Source organism: Rutilus rutilus (genome assembly GCF_951802725.1).
Source record: "Rutilus rutilus genome assembly, chromosome: 7".
In the NCBI taxonomy this organism is placed as follows: Eukaryota; Metazoa; Chordata; class Actinopteri; order Cypriniformes; family Leuciscidae; genus Rutilus; species Rutilus rutilus.
In genome coordinates, this window is record NC_140221.1 from 2,982,163 (window position 1) to 2,998,666 (window position 16,504).

Sequence of the window (16,504 nt, forward strand, 5' to 3'; positions counted from 1 at the left end):
TGCCGTAAAGCAGTTTGTTACATCGCGAGACCTGATATCACGCGATACTTCCTGATGCTGCCCGCCGGCCCAAAGTTGCAAGGGTGGTTTTTCGTCTCACAGGCGCTCGAGGGGTGCGAGAAGACCACCATTCAACCCGAAAACAGTCATATAACCATTCCAATGACTCCGAAGCTGTTCGGTTAAGATAAAAAAAAGTTACTTAGTTCACCTTTAAACAGATTTATTTCTTGAAACATATACTGAGTAAGGGACACCGTGATTTGGCCAAGTAAGACATATATTGAACAACATTCCTGTCAAAAAATGTAGTCCTACTCTTAAACCTAATCCCTACCCATAAGTTATCCCAAATATCAGAGGGAAATGATAGTTGAATAACACTGAAGTAGAAGCACCAAACCTGATTGTAAGCCTAAACTTGACATAAACTGTAAACTTGTCCCTCAAATCTGATTGGTTGACTGAAACGTTGTTCCAGGACAGCCCCTTTCACACAGCGCGTTGATCCCGGGAAATTGCCGTAAAATTGCTAGAGTGCCTTCTGTGTGAACGCAAACACGTCCCGGGATTGATGCCGGGATCGATGCCGGGATGGACACCTAGTAACATTGCCAGGATCAGTCCCGACCAAGCCAGGCCCAATGCCGTAAGGGGTATTTTGTTGCTCTTAGAAGAAAGTTTGTGTTCGTCATGAAAAAAAAAAAGTTTGCAAACTAGAATGAAGCCGAGACCAGGAGCTCCTTACTATCCGCGCTGAAGCTGAGATCGCTCGCCAGCTTTGTGGAACGGTTAATGTACGACCGAATCTGGGAAAAAAATGCTCGAGCATGGTTTCTCGAGATCGAAAGCGCAGATCATTAGTAAACTTAAGACGCTGCATAAAAACATCCACCAAGTGCACGACTACAATGGAAAGAGCGGTAGAGGAAGATTAGACTGGCCTTTCTACAACACATCCTGACGGCACGTGTCTTTACAGGATCTTTACGGGATGTGTGTGAAGTGAACGCACTCACAGACTCCGGAAAATCACTGGCAGTGTGAATGAACCAAAATCAAATGATCCCGGGACACATTATCCGTGTATTTTCCAGAATCTCTGTGTGAAAGGGGCTAAAGATGTTGCACTAAATCAAGTTCATCAGTGAAGGTCGACAATTTGGTCAAACTTTGCAATATGGTTTCGGTGTAGGATGTGTATGTTGGTGGATGGGGGTTATAAGGTGAAAGCATAGGTTTTAAAAATCTGCTTAGGGCCCCCAAAATATGAGGACCGGCGTTGGGTGTGAGAAGTCTACAGACAGCAGATCCACTACATCTGCAGAGGGTGTTTAAGCCCATGAGTGATGGCTGATCCTTACATGAAATGAAGGGATTACAGCAGAAATCTGGATTAAACCGAGAGAGGGAAAAGAGAGAAAGGGGGGATAGAGAGGTGAATAGGAGATGATAGAATGAGAGGAGTAAAGAGGAGAAAATTACAGGATATGAGAGAATAAAAGTTGACAAGAACACTTGTCCCTTATGCTTTGCATTTGCTTTCTCTTCATCAGATCATGCATTAAGTCAAGAATTTCATTAAATAATCCATTAAATTTCGTTTGTTTTTACTAAACCCTACAACACCAGTGTGAGTAAATGATGAATTTGAATTTTAGGGTGTTTATAGATTTATAGTTTAAAAAATGTATAGTTAATTTTTTTAACTATCCCTTTAACTCTTTCCTCACCATTGCTTTCTGATGGAATTTTCCGGCAATACATGTCTTCACTGTTATACAGTGAATATATAGGGGGCGCTATTAAGCATTTTCTCAATAAGCAGAATGAGCCATAGAAGCATTGCTCATGCACACATTATGCACACAATCATCGTTTGAATCCAATCCGGGCAAAGTATTTGACAAAAAATCAATTTGTTCAGCTTTTTGCTTAAAATAATCTAAAATGCTGCCGCTGAAGGGCAACTTTTTTTGTGTGCAGGAGGGAAAAGAGTTAAAGTACAGTTAAAGGTATATAAATATAAAAATGAAAAACTAAATAGGAACATAGCAGTATACTTATAGTTTACTTTTAATACATTACTTTTAAACTTTAAGGATGATGTTAAGTTCACTTAAAGAGGTGGTTGATTATGATTTCACTTTTCTAACTTTAGTGAGTGTGTAATGTTGCTGTTTGAGCATAAACAACATCTGCAAAGTTACGACGCTCAAAGTTCAAAGCAAAGGGAGATATTTTTAAGGACTACAACAAACGGCTGGTAGAGACTACACAACATTCCTCCCGGGTTAGTGACATCACCAACCCTAAAATTTACATAAACCCCGCCCCTGAACACGATTTATAGATTATCATGACAGAATATGCTAATCAATGACTAGAAGATAACTACACATAAGCTACATAAATTCATCAACTAACCATTCAGAAATGTCCTGTTGCTTCTACATGTTGTCACTTCTTCTCGAGTCTCTCCATCATTGTCTGACTCCGGTTTGAACATAAAAGGCTAAAAGTTTTTGACATTTTCAGTGCATGTCTGCTAGGTAAAAGGACACAAGCTGTTGTAGCTCCGCCCCCTGTGCCGGGAGCAGCAGCTCATTTGCTTTTAAAGGGACAGACACAAAAACGGTGCGTTTTTGCTCACCCTCAAAAAGTGAAAATTTTAACATGCTATATAAAAATATCTGTGGGGTATTTTGAGCTAAAACTTCACACACACACTCTGGGGACATCAGAGACTTATTTTACATCTTGTGAAAAGGGCATTATACCAAAGGGCATTATAGAAAACTTACAAGTATACTTGCAATATAAAACTACTAAACTAGGAGTTAACAGAGTATACTTCAAAGTGTACTTTCATAAACTAAAAAAAAGTGCTACAATTATTTGACTGTATCAGTGTACCTACAAGTTCACGAGTTGCAGTACAAACAAAAAGTGTAGTTGAAAACTAGTTGTGTACTCAAAGTTTACTACTGTTACACTTAAATTATACTTAAAAGTTTACTAAAAAGTGGGCCACTTTAGTCCCAAGCAGTACTGAAATAGTACACTTACAAGTATACTATTAGTACATTTATATTAGTATACTTAATACATAAAGTATACTTAAAAATATACTTATCCTTAAAAATAAAAATATATCCTTAAAGGGATAGTTCACCCAAAAATGAAAAATCTGTCTTCATTTACTCACCCTCAAGTTTTTCCAAACCTGTATGAATTTCTTTTCTGAACACAAAGTAAGATATTTTGAAGAATGTTTATAACCAAACAGTAATGGAGCACCAATGACTTCTGTAGTATGGACAACAACAAAAAAAATACTTGAGGGTGAGTGAATGATGACATAATTATAAATTTTTTGGATGAACTATACCTTTAATAAAATGAACTTGATAGTATACTATTTTTGTAAGGGCATATATGCTCAAAGACGAATGCGCATCAGAGATATTTGCCAAATCACTACTAGGATAAAACCAACATTTTTCTGCTTTAAGATTCTGACACCACCCTCTTACTCTGTGCCAACCTGTTCAAAGACTCTATTGCACAGGACTTTTTACAACCAAAGTGAGAGGTTGATTTAAATAAAATAAAAAAAACGGGAAGACAAAACTTCTACATGCATTGGTAACCCTGGCGACCCTGATGAGTTCATAGCCCTTTTGGGCACATTTCTTTTTAAAGCTGCGCAACAGAAATCCAAGGAGAGGCAAGACCTTAAAAACCACATGAACACTGATCTCACAAGGGGATCCATCGGGCAGTGAAGTCCATTCAATCCGTCACTTCCATTGGGAATTCAGAAGCTGTTTTTCTCTCCTTTCTTCATTTAAAAAGTGGGATTAGAGGAGGAGGTTTGCCTCCTGTTAGCCATGCATGAAGAAGCACTTACAACTTTGGAAACAGTCGGCAGAAAGAGTGATCGGGAACGGCCTTGCTTCTCAGGGTAAACCATAGACAAAGGTGTTGTAGGGAACGGCCTGATGAAATTTGAATGTCATAAAAATACAAACAATTTTATTTGGCCATTAGATTTCCCAATGTGTATGTAATTTAAGTAGTTACCAATGGAATGTATATATTAGTTTAAATTATTAGTTTTAATAGTTTGAAAGTAGTTCACCCCTGGCCATCTGCAGTACATACAAAGTTTCAAAGTTCACCAGAATGTCTCTACATCCAGTTTTGTCCCTATAGAGCAGACCTGGGCATTGTACGGCCCCCGGGCCACATCAGGCCCTCTGGCTATCCTTGACCGGCCCGCGTGAAGTATTTGGTAAATTAGAGCTGGAGTCCATAACTTTTTTTGTTTGTTCAAAATTTACAAAAATTATATATTGAGCAAGTGCATCATGAATACATTTTCCAAACCGTGTTTTTGTCTTATCGTGAATAACTATGGTACACCTATAATCAGTGTTTATATTCGGACTATTTTAGGCCGGTCGGTTAACCGCTGCAGTGCCTGCGTGACTCGTCATAGACATGAGCTCCGGCTGCAATGTTCTTCAGCAAGACACATGCAGTTCTGTTTATTAACCGCTAGAGTGCCAACAGTTATGGACTGCTGCTTTAAAAGTCAAGGCAACTGATTTTTCTACATAAATGCCAACACTGGAGGTATTTATTGCTTTTTGTATATAGTTAAATGTGATGCTGGTTTTTGAAATACTTGCTTTTTTGTATAAAGTTGTGATGCTAGTTTTTGAAACACAGCACAAAAAAAAATTCACATTTTCAAAACTGTTTTTGTGAATGTTCAATAAATACTGATAATTGTGTGCTCCATATTTTCATTTCATTCATTTCCTGTTTTTTATAAAGAGAAATATATTGGGAAGAACTGAGTTAAGTGTATTGGTCCGGCCCTCTACAACCGCCCAACTACAACTACAAATTTTCTCATGTGGCCTCTTGGGGAAATTAATTGGCCACCCATGCTATAGAGGGACATTTGAGAAGTTAAAATTGTGCGTGAATGTGAATATATGAATAAAAAATATTTGGGTGGACGCTTCACACCACACCTAAGTGCATCTTGGCACCAGTTACACATTTCTAAAAGAGCAAGTTGCCTAGAGTTGAAATAAAGAAGAGCAAAGTGCATTCAAAGAACTGTTGACCAGTGACAAAAGTATTAGTTCATTGTGATCGTCATTTGTCTCTAAATCTAAAATCTAGCATTTGATGATTTAGCTTATGGAACTGGCAAAGTCCTTCAGAATATAAAAACCAAATGGTGAAGATCATCCAGTTTCATATAAATCACATGCAGTACTCCGTCTCCAGCAGAGAAAATGTATTCACAATTCAAGACAGAAGCATTGAGTCTGATGCAGTAAAAAATGCCATCAGTATCTTTGGGGCAGACAGTTCAATCTGATGACTGATCAAAGACCGCTACTGACCTTTGCAGCTGCACATATTAAGCAGTGGGTCATCATTGTGTCATCGCGTGACTATCACATCATTTAAATGTGGGTGACTTGTCACGTTTTTCTTTGCCCAAGATCACAGATGAAAGAGCTGAAGCATAGTGAATAACTGAAGCATATTATCAGCTATAATGTACACATTTCCAGGGCTTGATGCTTACTTTTTTCCCCCAAGAAGCTCATACTTCTAATTGAAAAAGTTTAGAAGCGCATAAAGTACTTCAGGAGTGCATTCCTCTTTGTCGCCATCTCTGTTCGAAATCTGCAATTGCAGTTATTCGTGGTATTATCAGCTTTACGTGGGTTGTGCCTCGGCACGGCACAGCGTGGACGAATCCAATGTTTTGAGGAGAATGTGCGGCTGTCAGTCGCCGCCGGTGTGGATCCTGGCATTCGCAATCACAGATTCTACTTTTTGGAAGTATGACCAACATAAGAATTTTCACCGGAAAATGTCGTCTGAACAAGTAACATCCACTTTTGTTCTGACCAACTAAGAGGAAAAAAGCATTGCAGTAAATCGCGCCGATTAAATCTAACGATCGCTTATCATATCACGTAAAACCGTGCAAATTATACTTTGCTCTCAAATTGTTAATGCCAACAACATCAGCATTGCGTAACATTTAATGCCTTTCCGAAATTCTCCTTGTTCTCGCATGGCCCGGTTGCAGTGTTTTTTTTTCTGTAGCCGCTCCGAAGTCCGAAGTCTTTTGCGTTTTACAACGGGTGAATCTCCAGTTGTCACTGGTGATTGTCGTTTGAACATTTCTGGATCCGGCTTCAAATTGATAAGTTTAATTATATCAAGTGCTGTGAGAAAAGGCTGTAAATCTCCAACATCCTCACACTCATAGCCGACTAGCCGAGACTCTTCTTTATGTGGACAGGCTTGAATTTCCCACGGAAATCCACCAGTACTACTGGAATTAAAAACATTATTACAAGCTTACCGCTTTGAATCGAGCTACGGCAAGCAGAGAGTTTTGAACACTGGCTGGTTATGTACTTGCTCAAATTTAATTTGGATAATTTTTAACTCAAAAAAAGTTACGGACTGCAGCTTTCATAAAAGGATACGAGACATTTAAAACCAAAATGATTTAATTTATTTGAATGCGAATAAATATTTCTGTTTAAAGCTGTAGTTATTGACTAGAAAAAAAAAAAATGTTCTGCATAATGCAGGACCTTTAATTATAAAGAAGCCGAAATACACCAGGAATCTTACTTTGAAATGTCTTCACTACTTCCAGCGGCTCTTTAAAACAGATGAAAGAGATCAAATATGCACTCTTTAAACCATCTAAAAGATATTACAGTAAAAAACACCACAAAGTAAACAGAGTCGTAATTAATCAATAGTTGATCACAAGCAATTGCTGGGTGTCTGTTGAAAGATCCTGTTGAAAGCGTTTTCATTGGAGTAGTGAAAAAACATCCTTCGACCTGGTGTTAACAGAGGTAGACTTTCAGAAAACCAAGCTCTCTCGGGCACTGAACCAAATACACCTGAGGCTCTTGTCAACAAAGTCTGGTTTTGATGTGCAGCTGCACATGTGATTCAGAGTTCAACAGGACAACTGCCGACTGAAGTCAGAGTCAGTCAGAGTCAGTTATCATCCAGCGGGACGAGAACGCTCAGAAGTGTTCAATGCTGTCATTCAATGTATGCACAAAAACCATGAAGATGCCGGCACAAAAGCAAAGAGAGCCTACAGGGATTTATGTTTGAGCAGCCAGAGAATCAGAGCTGAAGAAAGACCTCTCGTTGCTGTCGTCCAATCATATGTGACCCTGGATCACAAAATCAGGCACATGTCGCACGGGTATATTTGTGGCAATAGCCAACAATACATTGTATGGGTCAAAATTATCGATTTTTCTTTTATGCCAAAAATCATTAGGATATTAAGTAAAGATCATGTTCCATGAAGATATTTAGTAAATTTCCTACCGTAAATATATAAAAAGTTTATTTTTGTGAGTGAATGCAGCACAATCGCCAACATAAATGAACAACTTTAAAGGAGATTTTCTCAATGTTTCCATTTTTTTGCACCTTCAGATTCCAGATTTTCAAATAGTATCTCGGCCAAATATTGTCCTATCCTAACAAACCACACATCAATGGAAAGCTTATTTATTCAGCTTTCATATGATGTTTAAATCTCAATTTAAAAAAAATTGACCCATGTGACTGGTTTTGTGGTCCAGGGTCACAATTATGTGCCGTTCCCAAGTATAAGTGGCTTTCCTTGCCATTAATGTTGGATTACACGCCTACGTCTCCTTCCGTTAAAAATAATGGCTAGTGCGATGGCTGGGATATACATAAACTTACCAGCATCCGTTGCCATGATTTTTGGAATCACTTATCATGCAGGAAAAAATGACATTTTAGTCACATAACATCGGTTAATGGAAACGCTGTCATTTCGCATTTTTTAGTTTTGCGCAAATCTGTAATGGAAACACGGCTAATGTCTATCTGAACCAGCAGCCTCCATAAAATGGGTTTTCTGGCACAGGCCTGGTGAGACAGTCTGTGAGACAAAACTATATAGTTGTATATAGACTATTATTTATATATTTTGAAGACAAGAGACCAAGTTGCACACACATGCCACAATACTTGGTACATAACGATCAATGGATCATTTCTGAGTCTGAGTGAGTAGAACTCCAGACTTCCTACAACAGCAAGTTAAACTCGAAAACAATCAATAATAACACTGCAAATAAATTGGTCAAACTGTGAAAAATGAAACCTTCTTAATTATTAATAATTATACATTTTTATACTTCGGGATTGACACTTGCCCATGGGGACTAAATAATATTTGGTTATTATCTGCATAATTGTCATAAGTTATTTTGAAAATATTAAGTTCATTTTCAGTTAGTGCAGCACACACCTCTATGCAACACAATCTCATATCCTTTTGTCAAAACACTGAAAACTGGTACTCACCCCTGCAGTGTTATATAATGTCTATCCTCTAGCACAGATCTGCCTCATGATGGAGGTTTTCTAGTTTTCTAGTTGTGCTGTTGCTGCAGTATGTCTCTTACGTCTCTTACGTGAAACAAGAGCAGAAGCTCCTCCTCCACAGTCATTATCTCAGTAAATCCTCTTTAAATCTACTTTGAGAGTTGTCTTAACTTAAATATATTAAACAATTAGACAGATCCAGAAGCAGCTTATCTTACATGTCTACCCTAACCCAACCAACCTACCCTTTTTAAGGTTTTTAAAAAGTTTTTTTTAAAACCACACAGTATTAAAAGTTCATATATATATAGTCATGCTGTGTGCTTTACATCACTCCATCCGACGCTTATCATTGGCTACGTTTATATGCAACCAAATAATCTGTTGGTAATCGGATTGACGGTTCAATCAGACTGAAAAGCCTTCATGTAAACACCATTATCGATCTGATTGAGCTCGATCTGAATGAAATTTTGATCGGGTTGAATTGAAAGGGGTAATTCATTCCTTTTCTAATCCAATCAAGAGGACATGTAAACACCTGATTGGATTGAAAACTGAAACTGGAAAGGACTGCGCATGTGTAATGACGTATGACGCGCGAGCTGCAGTTGTTGTTAAATTAAATGTCATAATTCTCCTACCACTCATCGTCTGTGAAGTGGAGCAGAACTACTTAGCTACACTTTATTTTGGGCGCGGGAAGGGGTGTTTTTACTGATTGATAAATATAAGCATGTGCTCGTCGTCTCCTACTCAGGACCCGAAATAGATAAATATTAAGTCTGCTCTTCAAAACAAGGAAAAGAACTAATGTAGGAGAATAGTATGTGCAAACACTGGGTTTGTATATTTGTTCAGTGTGCACATGTCTTATTAGAAGCTTGTGTCATATAAACGCACGCATCAAATCGATCACTTTATTTGGTGTTCATGTAAACACTAACATTGGATTCATCAGTCAGAATGAATTCATTCTGATTGAAACAAAAGGTGTGCATGTAAACATAGCCATTGTGTGAGACTTGCATGAAGCTGCTCGGCCATGGAAACCCATTCCACGAAGCTCCCGCCGCACAGTATTCCTGCTGATATTAATGCCAGTGGAAGTTTGGAGCTCTTCAGCTGTGGAATCAGCAGAGCGTTGGCGTATTTTACACACCATATGCCTCAGCACACAGTGACCGGTTCACCCTGTGAGTCTACATGGTCTTCTGCTTCGAAGCTGACACTTTTTACAGGTGACCGTGAAGTGACATTGCAAAGGCAGCATCCTATCACAATCATACTTGAATTCAATTAGCTCTTCAGAACCACCCATTGGCCTCGTTTACACTGTCAGTGAAATGTGACCCAATTCCGATTTTTTGCTCATATGTGACACAGATCGGATGTGTTCTATGACAGTGTAAACAGGAAAAAAACTCATGCATTCGGATATTTCGAGATCGGTTTCAGGCCTCATTCATATGTGGAAATAAATCAGATATAAATCGGATCTGCAAAGGGACGGATGGCCCGACTAAACGTTGTGTCGTCGTAGGAGATGAATGTGGAAACGGACGCTCAAAAAAATCGGATATAGGCAACAAATCAGAATTGGGCATCAAGACCTGCAGTGTAAACGAGGCCATTGTTTGCACACATGTTTGCAAATGCAGTCTGCATGTATGTATGCCATACAATATTTGAATATACAGTACGGTTGTGCAAGTGAGATTTGAGAGCTAATAGAGGCCAGGGTTAACAGATAATGTTAACAAAAACGTTGGCCTGTTCCTCACATAAAGCCACTGTGCAACGTATGAGTCATATGGGTTTCCTTTGTGGTGCTTTTTTGTCCTTTTTGAAGCTTGACTGCCACTGATCACTGTACTGTAAGTTTCATTGTCTGAAAAAAACAGTGAATAGCTTCATTTTTGTTCCAAAAAAGAAAATTTGTTTGGAAAAGCATGAGGGTGAGTAAATGAGTGACAGGTTTTTACTCAACTGAGTCATGTGCCAATAATGAAGACAATAGTTGAGACTGAGAGAACTTGAATTCTCACAGAGGTCCTTTTTTCTTTTTTGCAATGTAAAAACCGATCAGTGGGTTTACATGTGGTTGAAGGTCCATGCATCTTTTGTTGTTTCAACTTGTTTATTTACTACCTGAACAATGCTTAATTTAGCCAATACATTCATCAAGGCAGCTGCAGAGTATTTGTTCAACAAAATATTTGGAAAACAGTACATTTTTAACAGTGCACCTTACTCAACATTCTAGGGTCAATCTCAGACCATAAGCCACACACAACAGAAAAGGGGAAAGCTGGCACTCACCGTTAAGCATTGCATATTCTCAGGGTTTGCTGAGTTGGAGACAGCAGCATGGTTTGCTGTAGCAGCTTCTGAGGAGATAAAAACAAAGGAGTCGTGGGCTGTCTCTCTCTCACACACACACACACACACACACACACACATTTGCTACAGAAAACTAACAAAGCTGTGTGGGGAAAGTTTTTCCAAGTTCCTCACAGTTCTCCTTGAAAGTTTTTAATCCTGTGTTCTTGTTCGTACGTTTCTCTCCAAAAAAAAAAAAAAAAATGTACCTCCTTTTCTAATTTTATCAATTTTATGTGGATGCAGCAACTTGCCCTGCCCAATAATGCCCTTTTAATCATTCAAATGATTGTTGTTATGACTAAATTATTATTTAAACACTTATTTTAGCCACTTTCCAAAAGATTCACCCTGTCTAATCACTTTACTTAAAATTGCCATTTTGTACTGTAAATATTGTTTGCTCCTACCCTTACGAAAAAGAAGTATACTTGAAGTTCATTTTATGAAGTATGCTTAAGTAATGTTCAAGTATATTTTTAAGTATACTTCATGTAGTAAGTATACTAATATCAATGTGTACTTGTAGTAAACTTGTAAGTGTACTATTTCAATACTGCTTGGGACTAAATTGGACCAATTTTAGTATATAAAACAAGTATACGTTTAAGTGTACTATAAGTGTAAGAGTAGTAAACTAAGTACACAACTAGGTTGCTCATTTGTAATGCAAGTGAACTTGTACTCTCGGTAAACTACTAGTTTAGTAGTTTATACTGCAAGTATACTTGTAAGTTTTCTTTAAGTGAACATAACATTATACTTATAGTTTACTATTTATATATTATTTCTGCACTTGCGGTATACTAGCCTACTATGTTCAAATGTAGATATTATTTTTTATACCTAAAAAATATAATTTTTATAAAATTACCCTAACTTGCTGCGCAGCATTAACTAGACAGACTTCAGACAATGCCTTAGAATATACTTTAATCACAGCCAGAGGATCTCAGACACATTTCAGAGAGAATCCCACCAGCAAAAGGAATACAACAGTTTTTATAGAATAGGAGCATAGCAAAAGTGACATGATACATTACATAATCTCCCTACAGTTTGATTGGTTAGGCAAACCCTTCTGTTACTAGGTAGAAGCAAACTCTTCATTGTTAATCACAAGTTACTTCATTGTTAATTGATTACTTCATTGTTAATCACAAGTTTTCAAACCTAGACATCTGTCTAGTTTCATTTCCCATATTTGTTATTTTTACACTCACACACTCAAAGTCACATATGAATGTTGTTCCTGCAAGAAAAATAAATGTTAGTTATGATTAATTTAAAAATCCATCACAGGAGAACGGAGACATCGCAACGACAGCTAGAAACTAGGGCTGTGTCCGATTTTAGTGCATTTCTTTCCTTCACAGCAGTGCGCTTTCTTTCCTCCCTAAAAGCCCAAACCCAACGTCCAAATCAGCTAGATCAGAGATTATCGTAAAATACAGTCTACTGTTGCTAAACAATAGGATGTGCTCGATAATAAAAGGAGTTATTAAAACTGCATTAAGCCGTGAGAGTGATACTGTTTCCTTAGCGGCTTTCTGTGTGCACAGTGAAACACAGACAAGCAAAGTGAATTTTTACATGATGTGTAGGCTATATGGTAACCCACACTCTGTATTTAACCCATCCACGGTAGTGCACACACACATTAGGAGTGGTGAGTAGTAATCACACACACACACACATCCAGAGCAGTAGGCAGCCATTTTTGCTGTGGCGCCCAGGGAGCGATTGGGGTTTAGTTGCTTTGGTCAAGGGCACTTCAGTCTGGTTTTGAGAATCGAACCTGAAACCTTTGGGTTACCAGTCTGACTCTCTAACCATTAGGCCACGACTGCCCCTTGTGCATCAGGTTTGCGCCTAAATGGTTAAAAACAGTTTAAAAATATGTCAAAATGCCCAGCTTGGTGAGTTTTCGCTTAAAATCAGAGGCATCATCAGAGGTGCTCACAGTGCAGTTTATTTCTAACGTTCATTTAGTCACTATGAAATCAAAATTGACAGTTCTTATTTTTTTGTATGGAATATTATGACAGTATTTATTACAAATGATTTATCCATGCACATCATTATTTTTATTATCCATGTTCCTTGTAATCTTTAATCAAAATATCTTTCCCACTCTCCTGCAACGACATTTCTGATGACAACCTGTCAATCACATGAGATCCGCAAACCTGTCAATCATGTCGACTTTAAACCTGGTTTACACTATCCACAGACTGTCCATGTAGCTCGAGGCATTTGTACTTGACATATTTGACATACAATGGAATTGAAGCAACACGTTAGCTTTTCATTTGGAGACACAAAATTTGGGACATTGCAGGAGTTCATTTACAATAGCATTACAGTAGAATATAAACTGGAGAGAACTGTTGTGCCGCCTATTATTTTGAGGCTTGTGAACTGAGATACTGAACCGTGCAACACGATCCCTTCTGTCCAGTGTCATCTGTTTGGTCAGATAAATGTGGAAAAAATTGCTAAATGAAAATGCACAATTTGCTTACAGAGAAGCAGAAATACTCGGGTTTCTTTGGTACACAAAATTCAGCAATGGTTTTGACACATTGTGACAAAAATGCTTGTCATGGAGAAAATTAAAAGAGGCCAAACATGATTTATTTACAGCCATTCAACCTATTTAGTCAATCCTATTCAGATTTTTGTATTGCTCGGAGAGCATCAAACCACAAAATCTCCACTGCCAGTTACAGATTATTTTTTGATTTAGAGCTGCTTTACCATAGAATTGAATTTTGTTTGCATAATTGATCATTATTCTCCTGTTCATTCCTGTAAACGCAGCTAACGGGGAACATTCTGACTCCGCTAACTCTGAAGTTAAGAACAAGCGTTCATCTAACATTTTTTAACATAAGTCCCCCTGTAGTCAATAATTTTATCCCTTAAAACTCATCTTTGATCACCAAAATTACGTATTAAAAATGTTTTTGTGAAAAAAAATTCTTCATGCTTTAAAATATCTTGAATGTAACTCGACACCCTTGCCTCATTTAGTATACACGGTTCTATGAATATGCAAATGAGCCCCGCCTCCACTCACTCACTCAGCTCAGAGATCCACTCGTTGACGATCACAGGTTGATCTGATTGGTTACAAGGTAGTTTGTGACGTCAGAAACACCAGCGATTTCAAAGCGTGTTTTTGAGACTGTCTTTGGTTCACTGCAGTTTTAAGGAGGAAATACTCAGCAATGGTGTCGACTTATGAACTTACACATGCTTTGTCTTAAAGCGTATTAAAAACACCACATAGACATATAAACAACATTAAAAGCTGGATTTTCACCACAGGGGGACTTTAAATGTTACTTCTTGTTTCAGAGCGTTCAGAGAACATTCAAAAGTAACGTTCCTGTAATGTTTGCAAAATAGAATTTTTCTTAACATACATTATATAAAGCGCTGTATAAATAAATGTGACTTGACTTGATTTCTTATTGTCACTTGGCAAAATAATCTGTCTGTGAGCACCACCAAGTCGTAATTGTTATGTAACTTCATCAGCTCCAGGCACTGTTGGACCAAAAGCTCAAATCTTATTGGTTGGCCAGTTTTCTTCGTCCCATTCATGTTGATCTGAACTGACACTTCAACAGTTGTCGACTCAAAATGGTTATTGTCACACTGCATTATCGTGATGACGTCTTGATGTGAACAGGCCTTTACTCTCACACAAAACCATTTTTGATTATTTAATTTACTTTTAATAAGATATTTAAGATATCTTAATAACGTTGGCTGGTTCTCACAATGTAGATAACTTAGGTTTTAATATCCTGAAGGCTACACATGCAAAACCTGACCCACACATTCACTCCCTGTGTGCAACCATTATGCAATCTACCCACACTAAAACATGCATTAAAGAGTAGCATGGCCCACTTCTGCTTAGAAGGGTATCAACAATTTAAAAATGCTTAGATAACCTGAAAATTTGACAGAGTGAAAGAGAGCAGACGAACCGAGACAGATGGTTATTAATGCATTAATGTTAATCTACTCAGACAGAAGTCACTGACATACTGGCATACAACCCAGCCACAGAGAAAATGTAATAAATAAATACATTTTGTTTCAATTAATTCACCCAAGGGAAAAAATAATACAAAGATAACAAGCTTCCACCTCAGCAGAATAAATGTGACGTTAATCTAGACCCCTAAGGAAGAGAAACACACACAGAGACGCAGACAGAGCTCACCTGATCACTGATGTTCAGACAGATGTTGAGCGTGTGGAAGTTATTCCCTCAAACTCAGTTTCAGCAGAAACATGAGCAGAAATGATGTTGCTGCTGATTCTCTCGGCGAACGCTACAGCGTGTGTGTGTATGTGTGTGTGCGTGTGATTCTTGATGTTTGGCTTGTCTGACTCCCTCCCTCCATTCTCTCTCTCTCTCTCTCTCTCTCTCTCTCTCTTTTTTTTTTTTTTTTTCTCTCTCTCTTTCTTTCTTTTTTCTCTCTCCTCATAGAGTATAGCCCCGCCCCTTTTCAGCGCTGCACTTGTGTTCTGTCTTCCGGTTTGTATTTCCACAGCATGAAGGTAAGATCTTACAGATTTATGAATGAACCGCTCTCATGAATACATCCGCTTCAAACATTACAATGCACATGATAACTTTCGTTAACTCTACAATAGAGCTACCGCAAAAACAGAAGTTTTAAACACAATAATCTAAAGATGGCTGTGCGCTTGTTTCTCTGGCACATGTTAATCCTCCACTCTCTCTCTCTCTCTCTCTCTCTCTCTCTCTCTCTCTCTCTCTCTCTCTCTCTCTCTCTCTCTCTCTCTCTCTCTCTCTGGCGTTTAGTCCTTCCTACATCCTCTCCAAATAATTATATGATTGGTTGGCCTAAGTCATGGCAATTTATATTCTTACATTACTTTAACTCATCAAAATAATTGACTTATTTCAACTTTTTTTTTTTTACAAGTTAAAGGAGATTCAACTCGATTTTTTAACACGGTTTAATGTAAGCAAAGTTTAAATGACTTGTACAACCAAGTTAAATATTTATTTAAAAATTTAAGACAGCAACTGAACTTGAGTTTTTAAGTTGAAATTTTGTTTTTTACAATGAAAAATATATGTTTTAAACACACCAAATGTATGTCCTATTAATTTTCATCCTATCACTCAGTGACACCCCCCCCCCCCCCCCCCCAAGTTTATATTTTCCATCATATTTATTTTTTAAGTTTTAGTATTTTTTTAGGGCTGCCAAGTTAACACATTACATTTGACTATTTAAATATGTTCAATACTGTTATTTTGTATTGCAGTTCATTTTCCTAATTTGACATGTATTGTGTATGTTTCATTCTGTTCTGTATATGATCCAGTGTTATTTTACTCTTTTATTTTAGTTTAATTATAGTTATACTAATATTTTGAATCAGATTCTTTTATATTTTTAGTTTTCATGTACATTTTTGTTATGTGCTTTTGTCATTTTACTAGTTTATTTTATTTATTTATTTTTATTGTTATTTAGGTTTAATTTATTTTTGTTTCAGCTTTAGTTTTTATTTATTACCAGTTAATAATTTTTAGTGCTTCAACTTATTGCAGTTTAGGCAATACATACATTTTATTTAGTTTACATTTGTTCAACTAATATTTATATAT

At 37.4% G+C, this 16,504-nt stretch overlaps 1 protein-coding gene across 5 annotated transcripts in view; it reads right to left on the reverse strand.

Moving 5' to 3' along the window:
* Nucleotides 1-15,636, reverse strand: part of rgs3a (regulator of G protein signaling 3a) — a 171,491-nt gene extending 155,855 nt beyond the window's left edge. For 2 of the 5 annotated variants that reach the window (XM_084413646.1, XM_084413645.1), the window contains exon 1: nt 10,774-10,929. In XM_084413646.1, the coding sequence (XP_084269772.1) occupies nt 10,774-10,914 (141 nt within the window). In that variant the 5' untranslated portion in view covers nt 10,915-10,929. Of the gene's footprint in view, nt 1-8,430; nt 8,523-10,773; nt 10,930-15,076 lie in introns of those variants that run through there. The other 3 variants (XM_084413648.1, XM_084413647.1, XM_084413649.1) reach the window with 3 other exon arrangements.
* Between the last annotated feature and the right edge of the window lie 868 nt (nt 15,637-16,504).